Genomic DNA, 21,368 nt, shown 5'->3' on the forward strand with positions numbered 1-21,368 from the left:
TCTCTTTTATTCTCCCACCCTGATGGACGGACTCCCAGACACTGTTTGAGCAGCTTCAACATTGGGGAGACTTTAGCTCCTGGCAGAGCCCATCCCACGGCTGGCCTGTGTGCCTGGTTGCAAAGCTTCTCCCGGGACCTCACAGCCACAGACCAAAGCTTCCAGCTGGGGTTCGTTTTTAGAGCAGATGTCACATCATGTCATTCCTTTGCTCCCAGCTTTCCACTGACCCCCCATCTCACTGGCAGGAAAAGCTGGGGTCCTAACAACTTACCTTAGCTCTTCCCATACTTCCCTTTGCCCCCCACACCCCAGCCTCTCTGTCTTTGTGCTGCTCGCCTTTGAACAGGCTATTCCCTATCTGGAATGTTCTTCCCTCCTGTGCTCACATAGCTTCTAGGTCTCAGATGTCACTCTGTTAGAGAGGTCCCATATCCCTGGCCAATCTATATAAAATAGCACCCACTCCTGTCCCTTCCATAGCCTTCCGTTGTTTTATTTTATTTCGTAACTTATCACACCGACATATTATATATCCATTTCCCTTTTCCTTTATTGCTTGTCTCCCCCACCAAAATGGAACTTCCCCAGGGCAGGGACTTTGCTGGGTTTGTACCCTGCTGGGTCCCCAGAGGCTGGCCAAGAGAAGGCATCCAGTACAGATTTCCCCAACGTGGAATGGAGGAGAGGGGTGGGAGGAGCAGAAACTCCAGGGCTAGGTGGGGCGCACCTGCATTTACCTTTTGAGCTGGCCAAGCAGGATGAGGTTGGGGGCCGTGCCCGTGAGGGTGGCAGTGCCCCCAATGCTGGCCGAGTAGGGGATGGAGATGAGAAAGCCCTTCCAGATGTTTCTGCGATATTCCTCCTCCTTCTTGCAGTCTGCCAGAAGGTCCAATGGAGCGTCGGCCTCAGGGCAGTCTTTGCTTTAAACAAACGCAAAGAGAAGCCATTCAGAACACACTCAGAATTTCTGGCCTCGTGGGGAAACACACCAGGTGGGCTGGGAAAACTAAGTGGTCTTCCTGGAAGGCAGCTCAGCCCTGGCATCAAAAGCCTCTAAAGATGTGCAACCTTTCAGCTCAAGTGTTCTGGGCAGGTGCCCCAGGTGTAGGTGTAAGAGTTTGCATTGGCACTAACTATGGTTTGTATTGAAGACAACCTAAATCTCCATCAAAAAGGGGTTGGCTACATAAAAATGATCCTCTTTCTGCATTGAACACCAACACGGCTATTAAAAATGATGATCCAGATGGATGTTTATTAAGATGAAAGATAGCCATTATGTAAAGGGAAAAAGGGTCGGTAACCGCACTACTCAATTTTTTTTATTTTTAAAATAGTCACATAACTTATGAATATATGAGTATTAAGAAAAACTTAGAATGGTGTACACAAAGTTGTCTTGGTGCCTTTCTTGGGGGTGGAAATATGGATTTTTTTCCCTTCTTTTTTTCTTTCTTTGTATTTTCTGGGTCTTTCTGGTGCAGTTAAAAGAATATTGGGAAAGAATGAAATTAAGAATTGTTAATTATGTAATTAAAAGATAATTACATTGCTGTAAATTTATTAAGGTGAAAAGATGTTCCCTACATTCCATTAAGAGAGACAGCAGGTTACAGAAGAGCATATACAGCATTATCAATGTTATCAAATTATCAATCCAGAAATAATCTAGAATAGTATTCACTTAACTGTTTTGGGAGTGAAATGCTAGGTACATTTTTCTTTTTGTTTAAGAGTATTCTTTTAAATTGTGCAATTACAAAATTTTTGTAAGTGAATGAAATTAAGAATTGTCCCTGTATAACAAATTAATTTTTTTAAGAGAATCAAAGATACTTCAAATATCTTCTGGCCTTAATTACTACATGAGAGGCCCCTTATCTGGAAGGCAATTGGGATATGACTTGGGGTCTAGAAGGAAGACAAGGACTGAAAGCAGCTGGAGACTGATGTCACTTCTCAGGGGGAAAGTTCTGGCAGGAACTGTGGGCCCCCTCAGACTTGGGGACCCAACCAGACTGAGCCTCACAATGAGAATGAGAGAACAAAAGGGGCCTGAGAGCTCATCTAGTGCAAGCCCCTTTGTTCAGTTGGGGAAACTGAGGCCCAGAGAGGGGACTTTCGTTCCAATGGACATAGAGTCTCCATCCAATGAATGGGGTTTGCATTCAGTTGACATGGAGTTCTAGAGAATGAGGGCTGGGTCTTTTCCACTAGATTCAGCACAAGCTCTGCGTGGGCAGGTGGTTCAAATAGATTCCTAGGTTGTGCGATAGTGAGTGGCTGGGCCAATCACAGACACCGTATCTCAAAGCTGGACTAAAAGCCCCCAGATACAGTGCCAGGAAAGAGCAGAGACAATGGAATAAGACAATCAGACATAAGATCATGTCCCTCCTCTGCTAAAAGCGTCCACTGGATCCCATGTCATTAATAGTCAAGGCTACATCATTGGCCTATGAGGTTCCTCATGCTCTGTCCCTCCACCACCACCCCTCACCACACAAGCAATTTCTCTGACCCCAATTCCTACCATACACTCACCCAACTCCAGCCGTACTGGCTTCCTGGCTGCTCTGGACTCTCAGGACCTCTGCACGGGTTGGCCCCTCTGCTGAGAACACTCTTCCCAAAGATCTCCCCTGACCCTTACCTCCTATAGGTGCTTGCTTAAGCCTGACCTTCTTAGAGAGACCTTTCCTGACCACTCATTTTAAAACTGCCTTTTCACACCCTACAGGCCCCTTCCTTAGCCTTCTTTCCTGCATTGTTCTCCCACATGGCTCTCACCAACCATCTGACACACTGTGAATTTTACTCGTGTGTTTTGTTTCTTGTCACTGAGACGTAAACTCCACAAGGGCTGGATTTTTGTCCGTTGCTGCATCCCTGCCTGGGGATGTACCTGGCTCATTGTAAGCTATCTATAAATATTTGTTGAATGAATAAAACAGACCTGACTGATGCCCAGCAATGCCTTGAGCACCCAAGGTAACAAAGCCATGAATAACAAGCACTCTCATCTGTGCATGTAGGGCCCAGCAATGATCCAGCTTGCTCAACATTATCTCATTTAATCTCAAAATAACCCTCTATGGTGGGTTCCAGTATCATGTCCACTGGGTGGGTGAATCTAGCAGAGGCTCAGAGAGATTAAGTGACTTGTCCAAATCACACAGCCAGTAAGTGGCAGGGCCAGGTGCAAAGTCAGGTCTGCAGGGCTCCAAACCCCAAGATCTTCACCACGCTGCCAAATACAAAGGACACCAGCCACTAAACGTGCCATCAATGTGAAGATGCTTCCTAAGTCACACAAGTGTGAAGGATTGTGATTGTCTCTTAGGATGCTTTTGTCTTTAGAGGCTCTGGATGCCTGTCTGCATGTCTCTCCTCCTTGACTGTCACCTAGTTTGAGCATTCCTGCTCCTCTGGGGCCTCCTCTCAGGTCCTCCCCCTCACCAGAGGGACTTAATGTGCTCCCCTGCCCTTGCTATCCACATGTGTGTTTTTTTAAAGAGGCTGGGTACATCCATGCCCAAGCCAAAGGGATGGATGGTAGACACCTGGGCGTTAGGTCATTTGGAGAAAAATCTGGGGGTGGGGGGAGGATTGTTTGCAGCACTGAATTCTTGCTTGTCATCTCCTTGGGGCAAGCACTCGCTCCTCGGTACCAGGAACTCACTCTTCTGGGCTGGCCAGAAATTGCATCTCCGTGGGCACGGGGTGCAGGCCGTTCCTCCGCACAGCAGCTAGGAGGAAAGAGCATGGTGTCTTTAGCGTAATGTAACAAATGGATAGGAGTGTTCCTATTCTCAGGTTTAGATAAATCCCTTAATCTCACTGTACCTCAGTTCTTTAATTCATAAAATGGAAGTAATAATTCTCCTAGGGTTGTCAAGAGGACTAAGGAGTTGACCCATTTGCTATCGGCGGAATGCTTGCATCCCCCCCAAATTCATATGTGGAAACCTAATCCCTAATGTGATGGTATTAGGAGGTGGGGACTTCGGGAGGTGTGCCTTTATAAAAGATGCCTCACAAAGCTCCCTTACCCCTCCTCCCACCATGTGTGGACACAGCAAGAAGATGGCCATCTATGAACCGAGAAACAGTCCCTCACCAGACAGCAAATTTGCTGGCACCTTGGTCTTGGACTTCCCAGCCTCCAGAACTATGAAAAATAAATGCTCAATTTATGCTGTTTTTGTTATAGCAGACTGAATGGATTAAGACACCATTTAAAGCAGGGACTGGCAAATTTCTTCTGTAAGAGACCAGATAGTAAATATCTTAGTCTTTGGGGCCCTGTGGTCTCTGTCGTACTCAACTCTGCCATGAAAGCAGCCATAGACAATACAGAAATGAATACGTGTGGCTAAACCTTTATTTTTGGACACCGAAATTTGAAGATCATATAATTTTCACATGTCACAACATATCCTTCTTTTGATTTATTCAGCCATTTAAAAATATAAAAACTATGCTTAGCTCACAGGTTGCACAAAAAGCAGGCAGCAGCTAGATTTGGTGGGCCAACATTTGTCAGACTCGCCATTGAAAGAATTTAACAGGAATCTGAACACTGGCAAGGATTTAGTCAATGTGGGTTCCTCTTGAGAAAGAAGAAAGCGGCCCCCTACGTCTGGAACTGGTCAGACCCAGATATGCCGTGTTGTTCTCTTGCTGGACCTAAATGATCTTACACGTCACCAACATCAGACAGAGTTGCTCTGCAAGCGACTGACAAAATGAGACTCAGCGAGGGCACTTCATAATCTAGTCTTAGCCCAAAGCCACTTGCCACCCACACAATGCCAAACGTCCTCCTCTCTTGCCAATTGAATGGCTGCTACTTCTTTACTCGTAGAATTGCCCCCGATTTCTGGCATCATTCAATCTAGAGCAAGGTTCCTTAGACCCCCACAAATGCCTCAGCCACAGCCCAAAGCCCGTGAGAGGTCCTTTCTAACACCTGACTGAGGTCATCGTGGCCGCCGGTGGCGCGCGCTCTCTCTCTGGGCAACAGTAATACATCCCACCTCTGTAACCGCAGGTGTGTGTTTGGGAGGAAGGGTCGGGACTCCTGCCACAGCTCTTTCCCTGTCTCAGCAGGTGGCTTGGGGAGGAAGTCCTGTCCCCTCTCCACTCTGGGCTGCTCCTTCCCTCTTGGTACCTAGAGCGAGTGGGAGCCATGGTAGCCGATGACTGGTCCTGCTGACCACCTGCAGAGGTCTGAAGGCTAAATACAGATCAGCTCACCCTGGTGAAAAGACCCTACACATTGGTGTAGCTTAAGTTTCCTTCAAACCCTAGTTGAGAGGGATTTATTTGTTGATTACCTGTCTCCCCCATGGACTCCCAGCTCCATGGGGGTTTGTATCAATCATTCCCATTGCCTTGAACAACCTCCACTGGTGGGAGTCTTGTTCACCCAGGACACTGTTTGGCACATAGTAGGTGTCCAATAAATGTGTGGAATTAATGAATCAATGGATGAATGGATCAGTCATGCCACTGTTCTAAACCTCAGCTTCCTCATACATAAAGGGGGGGGGCGCCTGCGCGGCTCAGTTTCCTCATCTGTAAAATGGGCACGATGACAAGGCCATCCCTGCAGAGCTGTAGTAGGAGGATCTAATGAGAACACAAGTGGGGCGCTGGAGAAGCCACCACCCATGTGGCCCCTCAGTCCCTCAGGCAGTGCAGGGAGGTGAGCTGGGGGAAGAAACTGGAGGGAAACATCAGGGCTGCTCTCCAAGATTGAGGACCCTCCCCCCGGGGTCTTGTCCAGAGAGCCCTGCCCTGCCCCAGGCTCCGTCCTGCTCTGGCATGGTGCTTACAAGCACACATTCTAGATTCAGACAGAGCTCAGCAACTAACTAACCACGTTGCTTTGGGCAAACCCTTTTGACTCCCTGAGCCTCAGTGTCCTCATCTGTAAAATGGGGAGCACCTACTTCCTAGCACCGTTATGAAGATTAAATGAGCTGACGGGTATGAAAAATAAGAGCACCGCGTCTGGCATATGGTGGGCTCTCAGGACTGAGAGCTCACATTGTCATCATTGTTGTTGCTATGGGTGTCTCTCATGGACCTAGAGCCCCCAGGAGCCTCCCCACCCCTGTCCTGGCCCACTAACAGTCCCCACTCCCCCCACACCTGTCTTCACGTCCTGCCACTGGGATGGAGCACAGAGACTGCGTGAGAGGGAACATCTCTCTTTTGCACTGGAACTAGCCTTGTTTTAGGTCTTAGGGCTGATCATTAATCAATTCTTGCTCTCTGATCCCACCACTTGCGAAAGTAGGTGTCTGCCCCAGCTTCCCAGGCCCTCCTACCTCCTGACATCCTGCAGCATTCAGGAGAAGACTCTGGATTTCACCTTGCACCCAACACTGAGTGTGACCGTAAGCAAGTCCCTTCCCCTTCCTGGGTCTCAGATTTTTCATCTTTATAATGAGGGAAATGGTTTCAAACTTTTTTTTTTTTTTTTTTTGTGGCCACTAGACTCTTCGAAAAAAACTCTTGCGTACGAGGCAGAATACCAGAGGTTAAGAGTTCAGGCTCTGAAGTCAGCCAGCCTAGATTCAAAATACCAGAGCCGCTGTTTTGAAACTGTGACTTTGGAAGCTACTTTATCCTCTTTTATTTTTAAACTTCTTCCAATCTTCTAAATGAGGTCAATGCCGGCTCCACCTTCTGAGGATGTAAGGCCCCACGAAGAGCCCCAGCACGAAGTACGTGCTCAGTAAACATCTGTGATTGCCACGTGGAAGCCCAGTGGATAAAATAGGTAAAGTGGGGAAGCTGGGGTAGACATGGGAGAAGGCGCAGAAGCTTCACTGCTTCTCACCACTCCAGGGGGACAGTGACACGGTTCTCTGGAAGCCCCAAGAGTCCGGGGAAACTGTCTGAAAACGAACGAAGCCAACTCTGGCCTGTGGGCTGAATCTGGCCCACAGCCTCCTGACTGAGAATGGTTTTTACATTTTTAAGTGGCTGGAGAAAATCAGTAGAGGCACAATATTTCATGGTGTAAAAATTACGTGCAATTTTAATTTCAGCACCCACAAATTACATTTCACTGGCACCCAGCCACGCCCACTTACTTACATCTCGCCTGTGGATGCTTTCTCTCCGCGAGGGCACAGTTTGAGCAGTGGTGATGGTGTGGCCAGCAAAGCCTAAAATACTTCCTGTCTGGTCACTTACAGAAACAGTTTTCTGACCCCTGCTATAGAACATCTCTTCCTTCCCAAGTGGACGACTTTGACCTTTCGTAGGTCCTGGCTCAGCTACTTTACCAACGATACAACTGATTCTGGTCATATCAATTTCCCTCTTTGAACCTCACCTGTAAAGTACTTAACATCATTTCTAGCTTTCAGGGCTGATGTGAAAATAAAGTAAGCAAAACCCCTGACTGCATGGTAGGCAAATACCCATACCACAGTAAACGAGATTAACTTAGACGGTATGTGGATCAATATTTAGATTTTAACATATATATTAATTTTAACACATATTCAAAAAAGCATAACTAGCACTCAAAGCCTGTGGTTTCATGAATCATGTTTGTTGTGTTATTTGGGATAAATGATCCAGAGCTCCCGGGGCAGATCTGCCATCTATCCCTCAACATGTGGCTTCCCAGGTAGCATCTCTGGTCCCCCCATCATGTTCACGTTCCAGCCAACAGGAGTAGAGGGCGGGTAGGGCAGGACCCGGAAGTTGCACACTCCATTCCCACTCATACACCATTGGCCACACCTAGTCACAGGACCACATCTAATTGCAAGGGAAGCAGGGAAAGTCAGCTTTTTCTCTTCAAAGCCATGTGCCCATGTGGGGCTTCTGTTACTAGAAGAACAAAGAAAGACTCAATATAAACTAGAGATTTCTGCCCACATAGGAACCAATGGAAAGCTTCCTTTTATTTTTACTTGTTTTAAAGATTTTATTTATTTATTTACAGAGAGAGACACAGCAAGAGAGGGAACACAAGCAGGGGGAGTGGGAAAGGGAGAAGCAGGCTTACCGAGGAGCAGGGAGCCCAGTGTGGGGTTCTATCCCAGGACCCTGGGATCATGACCTGAGCTGAAGGCAGACGCTTAACGACTGAGCCACCCAGGTGCCCCAAAAGCTTCCTTTTAAAATACATTTATGTAAATAGGGGCACCTGGGTGGCTCAGTCGTTTAAGCGTCCGACTCTTGGTTTCAGCTCAGGTGGTGATCCTCAGGGTCATGAGATCGAGCCCCGCTTGGGCTCCGTGTTGAACATAGAGCCTGCTTGAGATTCTCTCTCCCTCTCTCTCCGCCCCTCTCCCTGTTCGCATTGGTGCACATTCTCTCTCTCTCTCAAACATAAATAAATAAATACATACATACATACATAAAATACATTTATGTAAATAAAAAGACGTTTTAAAGCAGACAGGATGTGGCAGACCTCTGCCACGATGAGGGAAAGACTTGGGGAATCGCAGAGATGCCAGTGATAAGTCCTGATATCTTCGTGCCTCTGAATCAATCCTGGAACTGCCTTTCTCTGCCTTCTTGATGTTTGAGGAAAACAAACCCTTATTTTTCAAGTCACCTGCAGACAGACCTTCCTTCTTTGCCTACATTCCCACGGACGCAGCTGGTTCCATGGGTAAGAGAGCGTGCTGCAAAGTTGGGCTCAGCCATTCGTCTGCTGTGTGACTTGGGGAAGTCCCTTCCCCTCTCTGAGCCCTTGCTTCGTCATGTAAGAATGCAGCGACTACTTGTATTTTGTTTTGTTTAGAACATAGTTTCCAAGGTTTGAGAGAATCAAATCCTTCAGTTGGTGGCACATTCTCACTGTCTTTGTACGACGAGGCCCCTCTTTTGTTTTCTTTCTTTAGTCCCTTCGATTCCCATTTCCCACTCCCATCCTTCGCAGAGCAACCATGCTGATGCGTCTAATCTGTAGGTTTTTGTTTGCTTACGTTCTTGCAAAATGGTCACTTACGTGAATTTTTAATTTACATCATGGTATTGTCTTCTAGATCTCATTCTGGTTTTTTTTTCCCAATCATGACTGTGTTTTGTGAGATCCATTTCTGGAACTGTGGTCCTCTAATTCTTTGCTCCTAAAAGCAGCAAGGTGCTCAACAGTACACACTTGACCTTCCCCTTTACTGGTGGTGATGCTCACGTGGCTACTTACTCACCAGACCACAGAGAAGGCTGCAGTGAACACTGTCACACCCGTCCCCTCGTGGACCTCTGTCAGAATTCTTTGGCGTTTGTATCCAGGAGTCAAACTGTCGGGTTACAGGGTATGTGCACTTTTTTTTTTTTGTAGGGTATGTGCACATTTAATTTGATTAAATATTTGCAGAATTCCCTTAAGAAAGGCTGACCCAGTGCATACGCTCTCTGGCAGAACACAAGGGTTCCCATGGCCCCACGCTTGCCGACATAGGGCAGCGTCCAGCTTTCTTTGCCAATCTCACTGAAGTAAATCTCATTGTTTCAATTTGCATTTCTCTGGCATTAGTGATTTTGAGCATCTCTTCAAGTGCTCTAAAACCCGGGGAAAGTATAATATCTACTTCATAAGGCTGTTTTGAGAGGTGAAAGAGATGATGCAGGCAAAGCGTTGAACTCTTCACTCAGTACGCAGTCAGCACTCAATGAATGCAAATCTTTTAAAAAACCAAGGTATCAAAGTTTGACTTAGCTAATTCTCAGTTATTATTATTATTTAAACACTTGGCACGTAAGAGATGCTCAATAAGTGCATTCCCTTCACCCTCCTCTGCAGGACGTCCCGCTCCCCCTCCTCCACGTTGGTGGGGCTGCCCCAGTCCCTTTCCACAGCCTCACCTGTGTTCTCATCACTCGGCCAGTTGAGGTCCTTCTGAGCCTCCTTCTGGCTGAAGAGACTTTTCAGGATGGCGCTGGCAATGGGCAGCATCATGGCGGTGGAGGCCGTATTGCTCAGCCACATGGACAGGAAGGAGGTGGTCACCATCATCCCCAGGATGAGCCTGGGAACAGAGGGAGTTAGAGGCACATCCAGAACGGGGCCCAGGAGGTCCTCTGGTCCCACTTTGCCACCCCTGGGGAATCCAGCCCATTCGTTTCACAGCCGGGAAGTTAAGGCCCAGAGAGAACAAGCCAGTGACCAAGTGGGGACCAGATTCACTCACCAACCTTATTTCAGGTCTAAGGAAACTGACTCCACACATTTAAGTGAACTGGCCATAGGTACCCAAGGTAAAATAGTCCAAAGATACCCCAACCCTGACATTTTCTCTCCCTTGCTCTCCAGTCCTTGATGGTTTCCATTACCGAATAAAGATCACCTTGGTTTGGCACCAACACTGTCCACCATATCCCCCCAAACCACCTTCCCAGCCTCTTCTCCTACTTCCCCTCTCACTCCTACCAGCCACCTGCTCCGACGCCCCTGATCATCCACACACCCCAACAGGCCCTGATCTCCTGCCTGCCTGCCATGGCTTGGCCCCTCCCACCAGTAGGAATCCAAACTCCATGATCTTTTTTCTTTACATTAAATTCTTAGCCCACCTGGATTTATTTAGGTGGATAGTATGAAGATCTAAGTAGATTTTTTTTTTTTTAAAGAATAAGCCAATTATTCCAACCCTCGCCATTTACTGAATAATCCTTTCCTTTCCTACTGACTTAGATTTCTTCTAGAATATGTATCCAGCATTGAAAAAATCTATTTCTGGACTAGTGTCATGCTGTTTTTATTGTTCTAACTTTATTGTATGTTTGAATAGCAGCCCACCCAGTCTTCAAGGTCAAATGTAACCTGCTCCATGAAGAAGTCTACCCCTTACCTCTCCTTTGGGCTCCCACACCACAGATGCCTCTTGGGTTGGAATTCCACTTTGCATTGGAATCAGTGCTATAGATAGAATCTCTCCCACAGGACTGACCGTCCCTCCAGAGCCTAGCAGAGTGCTTGACACAGAGCTGATACTAGAACTCTAGGAGTTGTGTAGAACCTTCTTCTCCTCAACCACTACCCCCATTGATTTTATCAACCAAAGAGCTCTCAAAGCTATCCATTCTGTTCATCTCCACTGCCACCACCTCAGTCCAAGCTGTCACTATAGCTGCTTCTGGACACCCAGAACAGTCTCCTAACTGGGTTGCGTCCAGAGTCTCACTCCTAATCTGCTCTCCACCTGGCAGCCTAGAGGAATTTTTAAAAAATGCAAATTTGGTCATGTTGTTCCCCAACTTAGAACTCTTCAAAGCAGAGATTCATAACCAGCGGGGCCATGGATATAATTTAAGATGGAAACGAGAGGGTAAAAAATGCATCTTTATTTGACTAACCTCTAATGGAAATTAAGTATTTCCTTTGGTGATAAACAAAGGCAACAAAGTTCAGTAGTATTAGAAGTGCCCGGGACTCCGTCACCAACTAAGATCACAGATATTTTCAGATCGTGCTATAATAGATGCAAACATCTTGGAATCCCACTGACACTCAAAATGGCCTCAAAATGTAGTTGTTATTAGGCCGGTCGAGGGATCTTACCATTTACCGTAAAGGAGTACATACAGTACCATGTCACAAATTTGTCTGTTTTTAAAAAATTTATTTGGATTACTGCATTTTCTTGTGGTTGTTGTTGTTTTAAATCCTATGTCCTGTGTGATTTATACATTTAAAGATATTATTCTAGCAAGGGATCCTTAAGATGCAACAAATTGCAAAGAAAAAAAAAAGATTAAAAGAACAGTGAAACCCTATTTTAAAGGTCATTTAATCGTCTTAGAATGAAAGTTCAAATCCTAGCTAGGGAGCCCAAGGCCCTGCAGGAATGGCCTCTGCCTCCCTATCTCTCTGGGGCCATCTTGCCACCCATTCCCCACACACCTGGGCTATGAAATAGCAAACTGGGATGATAACGACCAGGATTTATCACACTTTACAGGTCTGAGCTATTATAGTTTCATTTTACAGGCGAAGAGAGAGAAGTTAAGTCATTTCTCAGAGCAGGAAAGGTGGGGTTCAGCCCCAGCAGTCTGAGTCACCTTACTAAGATGGCACTCTCTAGAACTACGAGACATGAATCCCTGGGGGCGAGGCCTGGGATAAACACTTGAAATGGCTCCCCAGGGGATTCTTCTGCACTTTTGAGAACTGCCCAAGAGCCTGGCACTGCATCTAGCATACAGATGGGGCTCACAACGTATCCAGGGAATGAATGAGTAAATGGAAGGTGGGACATGGTGAGCTTGTGGGCCTGGATGACCAGACCAGGAAGAGTGAGTTTGGGCTCCGAGAGATGCAGTCCTTCTGCCTCCCCACCTTTGGGCTAGACCCATTACCTGGCCTTACCTGGCTGGCTGGACCCCAACGAGCATGAGGACCTTGAGGGCGATCCTTCGGTGCAGATTCCACTCCTCAATGGCACTGGCCATGATCAGCCCGCTGAGGAAGAGGAAGTTGGTGTCCAGGAAGTACTGGGGACAGACCTTGTTGGAGGGCAGGATGCCCAAGAAGGGGAAGAGGATGATGGGCAGCAGGGCCGTCACCGAGAGGGGCAGGGCCTCTGTGCACCAGTACACAGCCATGAGTAGGATGACAAACAGGCAGCGGCCTTCCTGCAGAGGGTGGGGGGGGAGATGCAGCTCAGAAGGGTCAGCGGAGCCCTGGGTGACAGGGGGGAGAAGAGATCCTGGGGCTGCACCCATCAGGGCACGTTCCGCAGGGAAGCTGTGGAGAGGGTGAGTGCCCAAAGCTTTGACCTTGAGCAGATGACATCACCTGTCTGAGCCTCATTTTGCTCAACTATACAATGGGGAAGAAACATGTGTCCATTTTATAGGACTGTTTGAGGACTACATGAAATGCGCCACTGGCTTAGAAGTAGACCCTGACGTGAGCATGAGAGTGAAAATGGTTTGATAGAGGATCCCACAAAGTTCTGGAAGGGCAATAGGGAAGCGAAACGGACGCCAATACAGACAGTGTATTCATGAGAAGATTATCCCTGTGGGCAGCTGGGGCTCACTCCTGATGGGGGACCCTGGGAGAGGGTGTAGATCATGCTTCAGAGTTGTCCTCCTGGGAGACAAGAAAGCTGGCTTTTTACCTGCCAACTCCTGGCCATCACTGGTTGGAGGCTGCTCCTGGGAGCATTAACTCCCCGCTCTTCCGGCCTGCCCGGCATATAGTGAGAGAACACACTGGTGCAGAGCATCTCAGTTTCAGTAGGAAGCTACTGGCAGATGCAGGATGGTGAGTGCCAATGGAGATGTGGAGAGAGCACCAGCAGCGGCTGCCACCTCCATACACAGCCCTCAACACAATGCCCAACACAGAGCACACGCTCTGTAAATAGTAATAATAATAAGCAAATGTATGGGGCTATTAAGTACCAGGAACTGTGTAATCCTCACAAAATCCCAGAGGAGTGAGTATCCCCATTTTATGGAGTAGGAAGCTGAGATGTAAGGTCACTAGCAAGACAATGATTGTGCAGAACAAGTCAATCTCCCTCCAGAGCCATCGCTCTTAATCAAATAGCCCCCAGCTGTTACCAGCAGAATACTAGAACCTATGACAAGTTGACAATCCAATGTTAAAGATTCAGAACAAAACAGCTCAATGGTTGCCCGGGCTTGGGCAGGAGGTGTGTATGCTGGGGAAGAGGAGCTGCAAAGGAGTTCAAAGGAACGTTTTGGGGTGATGGAATGTTCTAGAAACAAGAGTGCAGTAATGACAATGCCTTCACTTCTGATACATCAGTGTCTCATAGGATCCATCATCAATAGTGTCCTGTTATTATTCACATGATCACTGAATAAAATTACTCACAGTCCTGACTTTCTTTCTTACGTTCTCTCAAGGCAATGTCCTTGCATGTTCAGGAAACAGACTATTTCTTGAATTTGATGCTGTCTGGTGCCATTTTACGCTTCTTACTTCTTACTCACAGTAGGTTTGGTTGACGTTATTCAGTGTCCACAGGACATTGAACTGAATTCCATCCTAACAAGCACCATACCCTCAGCTACACAGTCAGGCATCAGCTACATGCAGACACTAGGACCAGTTAATCCATCTAACAGAGGGGCAAGGGCAGGATCCAAGGGACCAATGGCTTTGGCAACAATCCAAGCAAAGATTACCAGTGACTAGGGTCTGGGGGAGTGGTGGAGGTAGTGAGAAGTGGTCAAATTCAGGGTCTGTTTCCAAGGGAAAGCCTGACAGCTTTGCCGAGGATCTGTTAGGATGTGTAAGGCAAAGAGAGCAACCAGGAGGAATTCCAGTTGTTGGCCTCAGCAGGGGGAAGAATGAGGTTGCCATTTACTGAGCCAGGGAAGACTGGGATATACCCAACCCATTTGCATACCTTGAAAACACATCCTGTTTTCTCAGCAACCTGGCTGGGAGTTGAGACCAGGAAAATGAGTGAGACATAGTCACTGCTTTAGCCAGCAAATCTGACCATGCCAATAATAGGAGGGTCCTCTGTGGCTAGCTCTTCTCAAACTCGAGTGACCCTCGCAGACTCCGCCTACTAAGTCTCCCTCAAGCAGAAGTATATTGGTAAATGTTTAATAACTGGAAAGTTTGTGTGTGTGTGTAGAAATTCTTTTTTTTTTTTTTTAAGATTTTATTTATTTGTCAGAGAAAGAGAGAGAGAGAGAGAGAGAGAGCACAAGTGGGGGGGGAGGGGCAGAGGGAGAAGCAGACTCCCCGCTGAGCAGGGAGCTGGATGTGGGGACTCAATTCCAGGACCCCAGGATCATGACCTGAGCCGAAGGCAGACGCTTAAGCGACTGAGCCACCCAGGCGCCCCTGTGTGTAGAAATTCTTGATTACTATTTGGTTTAGCTAAGTCACTCATGTCATTGACGAATGAATTTAGTTTTACTATGAATGTCAGCTTATATTTTTATTTACATTAATGACTAAGACAAGAGGGAAACAAAGAAGTATGTCAGAAATTCACTTGTTCACCAATAATGTGAGCGACTTCTTTACTGAATCAAATGATAGTTTTCACATACTGGAAGAATAAGTCCTCATTTTGGGGGGCTATTCACAATGTAACTGCTGTAGACACAACGCATTTTACGTTTCATCTGTACTATTAACATTTTCCATTACTTCTTTAAATTTAGACAAACAGGGGCTCCGGGGTAGCTTAGTTGGTTAAGTGTCTGACTCTTGATTTTGGCTCAGGTCATGATCTCAGGGTCGATCCCAGGAGCCCCACGTCGGGATGGCACTGGGCATGGAGCCTGCTTAAAATTGTCCCCCTCCCTCTGCTCCTCCATCACCCCTCTCTCTCTCTCTCAAAAAAAAAATCTAGACAAGCAACAAAACAATAAATTAAGCCCTGATTTGCAGTGTTTGCCAATTTCTAGGTGTAAATACAACCACGTGGTTGATTTCAAGCTATCAAGTGACATCACTGAACACAGAGTTGGCACGAAATGGGCAGTTTCGCTCCCCTACACAGCATTTCCTCCATACATATTGATGTCAATAGAGCAGACACAGATAATCTCAAGATCTTAGATAATCGTAAACCAATCAACAAGTGGTGAACTTTGAGTATCTATTACTTTTGTTTTAATACATTGAATCACAAGTTTGTATAATTTCATTTTAAATATCTCTGTGTACAACCGGCTAGCAAAATTTACAAAAACTCGACAATCGGGTCTCGAGAGCTGGGATAGACACTCCAGTGCACTGTCGGGAGCTTCCAGACAGAACATCCATGTAAAACCACCCCCCCCCCCAAAGAATCTGGGTCACATTCTGTTGCAAACTTGACATTCTTCAACCCATGCTTGGTATCATGTTCCATAATGCAGCCATCTTTTAAAAATATACAATTATTTTCTGCTGGATCTTGCTGCCGCCTCAGGAAGACATGCCACATCTATCTTGTTTTTTATATACCACCTGCCAGACCAACAGTTACCCTGGTTTAGAAGACAGAGGTCTGTCTTAGCTCAGTGTCAAAAGGACAATAAAGGGGTTAGTATGAACAACTTGATACCAGTAAATTTGATGACCTAGAGGAAATAGAAAAACTCCTCAAAAAACATAACTTATTCAACTATCAGAGAAAGACAGAGAAAAGCTGAATATTTCAATATCTGTTAAAAAAACAGAATCAATCATCAAAAACCTTCCTGCAAAAAAACCTCGAAGGCCTGCTAACTTCAATGGTAATTCTACCAAACATTTAAGGAATAAATAATACACCTCTTACCCAAGCTCTTCCAGAGAACGGGGAAAGAGGGAACACTTCCCAATTCATTCATGAGGCCAGGGTAACCCTGTGGCTGGCTTATCCTGACCAGGGCATTAAAAGGACTAATAATGGTTGAGCATTGCTGGGACATGCAAAGTCATCTGGAAAACCAGTTTCCTTGTCTCTCCCGCCTCTCATCCTTATGCAAAAGAAATACAGGAACAATGACAACCAAAATCACCAACATTTTCATGTATTAACTCATCCAGTGACAGGTACTATCACTATCTTCTAGTTCATCCAAGTTATAGGGGAAGGATATCCCCCATTAAATACATTTTAGAACACAGCAGGAGAGAAAAATAAACATGACTTTTCAAAAATCAGCTTTATGAGCTATAATTTACATACAATCAATTGCATCCATTGTTAAGTACACAGTTTGAGGTTTAACAAATGTACACACCTACATCACATCCCAATCAAGAAAGAGAATGTTTCTGTCACCCCAGAAAGTTCCCTTTTGCCCCTTCCAGGTCAATCCTCAGGCCCCTTCTAAAACACTGCTGTGATTTCCATCCCTAGAGATTGGTTTTGCCTGTCCTTCGACTTAAATGCAATCATACAAGATGTACTTTTGTACTTTTTGTTCAGTACAGGGCCTGAGATATTCATGCACATGGTTGTGTATATCAGCGGTTCGTTCTTTGTTAGTGCTGAATAGTAGTCCATCCGGTGCATATACCACTGTTTGTGCCTGTCCTGTAGATGGACACTTGGATTTTTCCAGTTTGGAGCAATTATGAGTAAAGCTGCTGTGAACATTCAAATGCATCTGCTTTGGGGGTGACATCCTGTAAGTCCTTTTGTGCCTTGTATGACATTATATAATGGGGGCGGGGAGGGGCGTTAGTGATAAATTCTGGCTGTAAGGGGCTACCCTTCAAAGGTTTTCTCCCTCTCCCTCTTCCTTTCCTTCCCTTCCCTGTTCTCTCTCTGTTTCACTCTCTCTCCTCCCTCTACTCGCTCCCACTCTCTCTCCCCTCCCTCCCTTGGCGCTCTTGCCAAGATGTCGACATCAGTCCTTTGCGGAGGAACAACTCCAGATACAACACATGTCAGCTCGGGAGGTGACCCGAGGCAAATGGTGGGAATTGGGAAGTTGATCCTTGGCTGGCATGGGGGCTTTGCCAGTAAGTGGGTCAAACGTGTTTCATTACCTTGCTGGTTAGTTAGGGATTGGAGCAGGGCCAAGGTGACCGACCCCAAATAGCTTCCCTGCCCCAGCTGGGCTTCCTGTGGGCAAATGGATCCAGAATTGTCAGCTGGATGCCAGACATCTGGTGGGGAATTAATAAGTACTACTGCCCCTCCCTCCCCCACCCCTGTGAGGCCTTGAGGACAGAAGTGACCCCCAGAGAGCCAATATCTCCCAGGAGGCTTGGAGCAAGGCCTGGTGAGCTGGGGCCTACGTGCACTGAGTGGGGAGCCCTCAGAGATCGAGAAGGCCGAGCCAGTTCCTACCTCCAGGCCTTTGCACCTGCTGTCCCTTCAGCCTGGCCCCCTCGACACTGATCTCTGTCTAGCTGGCTCCTGCTTGCTGTTTGGCCCTCATCTCAAAGGTCGCCTTTTCAGGCAGTGACCTGACCACGTGATCTGACCATGCGATCGATTGTGGTCTGATTTCCATTGTCTGGCCTTGTTTTTGTCCAGCATTTCTCAATAGCCCAGGTATTTCTTGTTTGTTGCCTTATTATTTCCTTCCCCCCCACCAGACCATAAGCTCCATACAAACATGACCCTTGTCTTTATTTGTTCACCTCTGTCTCCAGGGCCTCAATGGATATTTACTGAATGAATAAATACATGGTCTAAATCAGGCGGCACAAACTCAAGTGCAGGGCACCATTTCATGAGTGAATCGGGCTGGCGGAAGAAAAAAGTCACATCGCTTTCTCAAGTCTGATTTGCATTTCTGGCAGTTCCATTATTTTAGTAGCAGGGGAGATGCCCACGCTTGATGGTAAATCACAGCCAGCACTGGGCCTCAGAACCAGGAAAGCAATAGGGAGGAGTGGGGACTGTGGCGAATGGGGGGAGGGTTATCGGCCCCTCTAAGAACATCAACTGCTGCTCAGCTTCTGGCTGTTGTCATGAGAACATGAGCCCCATGATGCTGGATCTCCTGATTTTTCAAAAGAAGCTTGAAACTGTGCTTTTAGTGGGACATCTCACAGTTTTAAAAGATTTGCTTATTAAGAAGAAAGTGTAGGCAAAAACCCCACATCTGCAAGCACCATCAAATCCATGGTCACCCAGTTATGATCTTTAGTCTAAATGGTTTTAATTGGCATAAAATTCCAGAAAAGCGCTCACACATAGACAATTCCGAATCTAAGTCAAGTTGTTCACAGATTACTAGGGATCATGGGATGCTGTATTTAAAATCTCTGCTCCATTTCTAAAATTCCTATTTTCCAGGTATAGAAACTGAGGTCTGCTGAGGAGCAGTGATCTCTTGAGGACCATGCAGAACACAAAAGCAGATCTTACCACACCCAGGCCTGGTTACCATTCAAATGGTGGGCCAGGGAGTGGGGTCCAGGAGGATCCACGATTTTACCCCAGCCCACAGCACATCTGTCCCACCTCTGCCTCTGGCCCCCCCTGTTTCATGAACTCAGACCAGCCCCCTGGCCGCGTGGAGGTTCGGTCTGCATGTCTGCAAATGGAGACTTCCCTTGATCCCTCAAGGGCAGATTCGGGTAGAAGCATAGAGTCACATGATCCCAGGGCCCCTGTTCCTTTGAATTTTAACTTCTGGAGTTTAGAGGTTGGGGCAGGTGTCTGATCCTGCAGAGACTAATTTTCTGGGTCATATCAGAGTCAGCAATTTGCCTCTTTGTCACTTTGTTCTGTCTCGAGGCTCCGCTTCAGGAGACGGAATCTTGCTGAGGTGGCCCAGGGTAGATGAACTCATGGCTTCTGGTGACATATTTCTCAGCTACCCAGCCCCTCCCCTCTGCCAGTAGAAGCTGGTACCATCTGGCTGAAACCTCCAGGGGTGGATGAGCCTAAAGGAAGCTGCTGCCTGAGGAGACAGGTGTCAGAAGCTCTTGCTGGTCCTGATTATCAAGGTTGACGCAGAGGCCAGATTTTGGATGAACTTGATATGGAGGGGGCTGGGGGATGCTGAAATGGAAAGGAAAAAAAGCTAAGGACGTCTCCAGGGCTGGGCTGTCCGCATACAGACCTTCCGGTCACACGCGGCTGTATATGTGTGAAGTCATTAAAATTGAATGAAATTTGGAATTCCAGGTTCTCGGTCACGGGGGCCACATTTCAAGTGCTCAGTAGCTACTTGAGTAGTGTCTACCCCTCTGGATAGAGCAGATAGAACATTTCCATCATCACAGAACGTTCTGGTGGACGGAGCTGCTCATTTGGCTTGAGGGCCAAGAAGTCTGGGTGTGGTGGTTCTGCTACAGAATCTGAAGGCAAACCACTGAACCCCTGAGTGTGAATTCCTTCACTTGCAAACTGAGAAGAAGAAGAATGACCCTGGCATGTTACCTCACCGAGGACTCCCGTTGGAATGAATGTGCGCAAGAACACTGGGAATATGCATTTGATAGGCAGGCTGTTTTAGGAGTGAGATTATGAATACATTTCTATTTCTTCAGTATATGCCCTACTTTCCAAATTTCAACCACAAGTATTTTTTTTTCTTAAAGAAGACATTCTCTGAATATATAAGCAATCTATCTGTAAAACTCCAGTGTTGCACTTTCTTTCTCTGAGGATGACTAGATATTTCATTGTCATAGAGCAGAAATTTGAGTCCAGCCTGCTTTCTTCCTCCTTATGGCTCACCTGAAGTTTTTGCCTCCATATCCATAAGATTTTTTGTTTAACCCTCCAGTCCATTAATGTCACTATGGAATATAATATCTCAGTGTTGACAAGTCTCTGTAAGTTTTTTTCTGGGAGACAGAAAATCTGCATATGTTTTACTTTAGTTTCAGAGAAGTTTTCTGCTATTAAAGATTCAAATAGAGATGGTCCCCAACTTTCGATGGTTTGACTTAATGATTTTTCTACGTGAGGATGGCACAAAAGCAACACACATTCGGTAGAAACCATGCTTCGAAGTTTGAATTTTGATCTTTTCCCAGGCCAGCAATATTTGGCGTGATGCCCTCTCATGCTCCCTCTGGATGCTGGGCAGCGGCCACAGACACCACTCCCGGCCAGCCCCGCGATCCCGAGGGGCAACCGCCCATGTACCTGCAACCATCGAACACTCATGCAACCACTCTGCTTTCCACCTCAACACTTTGCATTAGATGGCTCTGCCCAACTGTAGGCTAATGGAAATGTTCTGAGCACCATTTAAGGCAGGCAAGGCTGAGCTGTGACGTTCAGTAGGTTAGGTGTAGTAAATGCATTGGTGACTCAGGATGTTTCCAACTTATGATGGGTTTGTCGGGATGTAACCCTGTCGGAAGTGGAAGCAGAGCTGTACTGTTTTCTGTTCTATTTGTTTTGTTTCTTTAGTTCGTCTTGAGCAACACCAATTATGCACAAGTTGGATTTCCTTTGTAGTCCATGTTGATCATTTCCCCCTCATCCTTTCTTACTCTCTTGTCCATCTCATTTTGTTCTATCTCTTCCAGCCTGTAGAGCACGTCTCTGATTATATGTTTTTATTTTATATTTTATGTATTTTTTTCTGATGATGTTTTTTATCTTTCTCCATCTTGCTGTTTCTAATATGGCTTTTATAATAGAGTGGCTTTATTTGTCTTGTCCATCTGCTTCCAGAACACTGTTTTTTTCCACGTCCTTCTGTTTTTCACTGTCTCTTCTTTGACCCTTTTATTTCACATCTTGAGATTTATTTTAGGAAGGCCATGATTTCTTGAGATTTTTTTCCATATCTCACAGAGAAATGTCTGTTCAGTACTTTCTCCTACTTGGTAACGCAGATCTTCCAGTATTTATTCTTTGTTTACTTTGTATTTGATATTCTCTGTCTTCTCATTTCTCATATTGCCTTTTCGCAGGTCCCATGTGGGCTCCTCATCATAGAACGGGGGCCATTCCTCTCAGGAGAGTCCTTTGTGA

General features: G+C 46.4%; 1 protein-coding gene across 1 annotated transcript in view; it reads right to left on the reverse strand.

Annotated features, from left to right (window-relative positions):
- The window catches only part of SLC13A3 (solute carrier family 13 member 3), a 67,941-nt gene that overhangs the window by 29,893 nt on the left and 16,680 nt on the right, over positions 1-21,368 (reverse strand). Inside the window, exons 2-5 of the mRNA XM_021689342.2 lie at positions 12,359-12,624; positions 9,856-10,019; positions 3,686-3,752; positions 741-923 (exon numbers count right to left, since the gene is read on the reverse strand). Coding sequence (XP_021545017.1) covers positions 741-923; positions 3,686-3,752; positions 9,856-10,019; positions 12,359-12,594 — 650 coding nt within the window. The 5' untranslated portion in view covers positions 12,595-12,624. The remainder of the gene's footprint in view (positions 1-740; positions 924-3,685; positions 3,753-9,855; positions 10,020-12,358; positions 12,625-21,368) is intronic.

Source organism: Neomonachus schauinslandi, chromosome 10, assembly GCF_002201575.2.
Source record: "Neomonachus schauinslandi chromosome 10, ASM220157v2, whole genome shotgun sequence".
NCBI classification, from domain to species: Eukaryota; Metazoa; Chordata; class Mammalia; order Carnivora; family Phocidae; genus Neomonachus; species Neomonachus schauinslandi.